Source organism: Phalaenopsis equestris, unplaced genomic scaffold (assembly GCF_001263595.1).
Source record: "Phalaenopsis equestris unplaced genomic scaffold, ASM126359v1 Scaffold000267, whole genome shotgun sequence".
Taxonomy (NCBI): domain Eukaryota; kingdom Viridiplantae; phylum Streptophyta; class Magnoliopsida; order Asparagales; family Orchidaceae; genus Phalaenopsis; species Phalaenopsis equestris.
In genome coordinates this window covers 464,025-468,746 of record NW_018164709.1, presented here as the reverse complement: position 1 = coordinate 468,746, position 4,722 = coordinate 464,025, and the positions used below count along the sequence as shown (strand labels likewise).

The window sequence follows — 4,722 nt, the reverse complement described above, 5'->3', positions numbered from 1 at the left end:
GAATGGTAAATTCCTCCTCTACACTAACCAGCAGAACCCTCACGTTTCCCACCTCAGAAAGGATTTTTCTAGGGTTTTTGTGTTTGCCAATCTCACTCTCCCTCAAAAGGAGGCAGCTTTCACCTTACCCAGCTGGAAAAATGGAAAGTGTGATCTCAAAAGCAAAGAGCATAGGCTCCATGATGCCTTCCTTTACTTAGAGCACATGGTTGGAAGGGGTCACAAGCCTGATGCAACTCAAGCTACCAACTTGCTGTATGATTTCTGCAAAATTAACAAGATACGAAAAGCCGTTAGGGTTATGGAAGTCATGGTTAGTGCAGGAAAGACTCCTGATTCTCCCACATTTACATTTTTGGTCAATCAGCTGTGCAAGAGGGGGAATGTTGGGTATGCAATGCAGTTGGTTGATAAAATGGAAGGTTATGGATGCCCACCGACCACCATTACTTACAATTCACTTATAAGAGGACTGTGCATGCATGGAAAATTACAGCTGAGCTTGCAGCTGATGGAGAGATTGATTCAGAGGGGGCTGGCACCAAATGCATACACATACTCTTTCTTGCTTGAAGCCGCTTACAAGGAAAGAGGGGTTGATGAGGCTGTGAAGCTTTTGGATGAGATCATTGAGAAGGGTGGAAAGCCTAACTTGGTTAGTTACAATGTTCTGTTGACTGGGTTTTGCAAGGAAGGTAGATTTGATGAAGCAATGAAATATTTTAGAGATTTGCCCTCCAAAGGCTTTGAACCTAATGTTGTAAGTTACAACATTTTGCTGAGAAGTTTGTGCTATGAGGGACACTGGAAGGAGGCTGAGAAGCTTTTGGCTGAAATGGGTGATAATAATTGTTTTCCAACAGTTATCACCTATAACATATTGATTGGCGCATTGGCATACGATGGCCGGACCGAACAAGCTCTCGAAATTTTGAATGAGATGATAGGGAATGGCTTTAAGCCTGTGGCTTCTAGCTTTAATCCAATAATTTCAAGGTATTGTAAGGATGGTAAGTTGTATATGGTGCATAAGTGCCTTGATATGATGACACAAAGGTATTGTTCTCCTAATGAAGGAACTTATAATGCAATTGCAATATTGTGCGAGGAAGGAATGGTAGAAGAGGCGTTCTCTATTGTTAAGAGCTTGGGGAATAAGGAGAAAACTTCCATGCATGATTTCTACAGGAATATCATATCATTCTTGTGTAAGAAGGGGAACACATATGCAGCATTTCAACTTCTGAATGAGATGACAAAGAGCAGTTTTACTCCTGATTCATACACCAATTCGTCCTTGATTCGAGGCCTTTGTATGGAAGGGATGTTAGATGAGGCGCTTGAGATTTTTGATGTTATGGAGGAAAATGATTTCAAACCTGATATTGAGAATTATAATGCGCTCATACTTGGATTGTGCAAGGCTGAGAGGACAGATCTTTCAATTGATGTTTTTGTTTCAATGATTGAGAAGGGTTATGTGCCAAATGAAATGACATATATAATCTTAGTTGAAGGGATTGCTCATGAAGATGAATCAGATTTGGCTGGAGATGTCTTAAAGGAGCTATATGCCAAGAATGTTGTATGCCAGGATACTGTGGAGAGGATCTCTATGCAATATGCCTTGGATTAGATTTTGGCTGGATTCTTGATAAGAGGTGAAGCAGCTGATGATATTTCATGAAAGTATGTCAGAAGTGAAAGTAAAGTTTAAAGGTAGCTTGAATTTTTTATCAGGTACTGATTGCCATCTTCATAGTGACAAATGAAATAACAGATTCCATGTAAATAGATTCCTTCCTTTGCTAAGCTTGTTCTTACAAATATATTTTCAGGAAGCATCTAAGTTCAACATAAAATGCATGTTCAGTTGTTAAAATTCTAAACTTAATATATGTGTACTGTAAATGTATCTATAGGTGTGTAGGAGACATTCTGCTGTGAGGCGGAATTGGTTAGAGAGGAGTGGAGCAGGTGTATAGTTAGTTACAGGTAGAAGTGGAGCTCTGCTCATTCTCTTATGCTTGAGCCATATGATTAACTCCTCTTAAACTTATGATGCGGAACGTAGTGTAAGTTTGTCCCGGAGACTAGTAAATCTGGAATAAGGAAGAGACTTGGTGACAATATCTGCCGGTTGGTCTTAGGAGCTTAAGTATAAGAATTGAATAGGGTCGGAGTGAATGTGTTGGAAGATCATTTGATAGTTTATTTTGATGTGTTTAGTGTGGGCGTGTAGTACTGGTTGTTTGCGATTGCCATTGCTGAAATGTTGTCATGGTAGAGAGGAATGGAATGTTGGAGGTTGATTGGAAAATCAGACAGTAAACGTTGAAGCCATAGGATGTCCACGGTTGCAAATGCCAAAGCTCTGTATTCGGCTTCTGCGGAAGATATAGCTTCGATGGATTGTTTATTAGCACTCCATGAGACGAGGGTGTTGTCGAAGTAAGAGCGATAACTGGTGATAAATTTGTTATCGTTGCAATCTGAGGCCTAGTCAACGTCAGAGTGGTAGTGTAGATGAAGATTACCAAAGAGATTAGTGAGACCGATCTGTAGTGTACCAAGGTAGCATAGAAGACGTTTGAGAAGTTGGTAGTGATGGTCAAGGGGGTGGTGCATTCATTAGCTAAGGTGATTCACGACAAAGGAAAGGTTTGGGCGATTGAGGGTTAGGTACTCCAGAGAACTTATCAGTTGGCCATTAGTAATGGATTGGAAAGGGTGTATGGGATGTGGATGCTAGGGGTATTCGGGATGGTAAGGGTGTGGACTTGGGTTTGCATGAGGACATGCCTGCTTTGAATAGGATGGCTTCAACAAGTTTGGGTTGTGTGAGAAGTTAGTTTTGATGTGGTTTGGTGACCTGGATCCCCAGGAAATAGAAGATGTTGTCGAGAGTCTTCATGTTTAAGTGTTGTGCTAGGTTGGAGAGAAGATGTTGAATTCAGCTCTATTGTTACCTGTAAGAGAATACCATCAATGTAAATGAGAATGAAGAGTGGTGTACTGTTTTTGGTATAAGTAAGCTTGGATCAACTTTACTGAATTGAAACTGTAATGACTTAAACGATCGGAGAATGTGTTGAACTAGAGTTGTGAAGCTTGTTTGAGACTGTATAGTGCATTTTATAGAAGACAAGCATGATTGGAATGTTGGGGATACACAAAGCCCGAGGTTGCTTCGGATAGATGGTGTCTTTAAGTTGGCTGTGTAAGAATGCATTTGAGATGTCTAGTTAAAGGATATCCTAGTTGTTGTGGAGATCGATAGTGAGAAGTATTCTGATGGTTGGCATTTTGCGACGGGACTGAAGTTTTCATTGTAGTCGATTCCAGGTTCCTGTTTGTAGCCTTGTGCGATGAGCTGGAATTTTGTTTGGCTAAGGAGCCGTCGGCATTTTTCTTGATTTTGTAAGTACAATGGCAGCCATGAATGTTGTGTTGGGTGGGAGGGGGAACTAATATCTTGGTGGTTTGATTTTGAAAGGCTTTGATTTAAAGAGACATGGCTTGCCTCCAGTGAGGGAATTTTTGAGCATGGTAGAAGCATGTGGGTTTTGGTTGATGAGATGGAAGCTTGCAGGTAGAAGAAATGTCTTGGGTTGAGGGAACATATTTGCGAGCGCGTGATCATGTGATGTTTAGTTGGCAGTATGGGTTTGGATTGGTTGAGTTGAGGGGGTTCTAATGAGTGGAAAGAGGTTTCAGATGTATTTGAGTTATCTGGAGGGTTGGTTGACGGTGAAGAATTGATGTTTGCTGTTGATGTAAATGGTCATGGTAGCTTAGTAGATGGAGGAAGTAGGAGTGGGCAAGTATAGTCCTTGGAGGAGAACTTGATTGGTCTCAGTTCCTTATTTTGAAAGTAAATTTATCGAAGGATATGTAATAGTTATTCTCTAAAGCAAGTTTGAAGACGGAGAGTAAGTTATGGGATATAACAGGAGCATGGAGAATGTTTGATAATGTGAGCTTACAGTCAGGATTTGGAAGGAGTCTTTAGCCTTGATGGGGAGATAGGTGCCGTTCTAGAAGCATTTGATCGGGACCATTATAGGCATTGGACTGCTGGATGTGGTTGATGTTGAAGGTGATATGGGCTTTTGCTCCAGAGTTCCAGGTACCAATCCTTGGGAATTTGATGAAGGAGCTGTTAGGAAAGCCTTCGATGGAGTGGTAGAAGAATTCGGCTGGTAGTTTAGGTTGGTGCGATGCCAACAATTGAAGGCGGAGTGGCCTTGTTTGCCGTAAATCTGGCAGATTGTGGATGTTCAACGTTTCTCTTTGTATGTCTGGGACTGTTAGCTGCAGCTCTTGGGATTGGATTCAGTTTGTTCCTTGCAGTTTGGAGAAAAAGGGATTGTGGTTGAGCGAATTGGTTAGTTGCTTGCTGTTCTCCAGAATTTCAGAGGAGACATGTTATCTCTTCACTACATAGAAGTGAATATGGGATGCAATTTTCTTTTCTGCGGTGCCTTGTTGACCAGGATCTTGATATCGGAGAGGTATTGGGTCACACTTCTGTATATCATTGTATTGTGATGCAGTTCATTTTTGAGTTGCATCACACAGGATCTTTCGGAAGCTTGAAGGCGTCTTTCAATGGTAAGCCAGATAGCTGCACAAGTGGGAAGGTTGAGAATGTAAGGTAATATGGAGGCTGAGAGTGCTGAGTAGAGGGCGGCGGCTAGATTCTGATTGATGAGCGTCCAT

General features: G+C 41.4%; 1 protein-coding gene across 1 annotated transcript; it reads left to right on the top strand.

The window, feature by feature from the left end:
* Position 1: 1 nt before the first annotated feature.
* LOC110024690 (pentatricopeptide repeat-containing protein At1g79080, chloroplastic) lies at positions 2–2,972 on the top strand (the record flags this gene model as incomplete). The annotated part of the gene is made up of 1 exon (XM_020724803.1): positions 2–2,972. A coding segment is annotated over one exon (1,635 nt), but the record flags the coding sequence as incomplete, so codon positions are not given.
* Between the last annotated feature and the right edge of the window lie 1,750 nt (positions 2,973–4,722).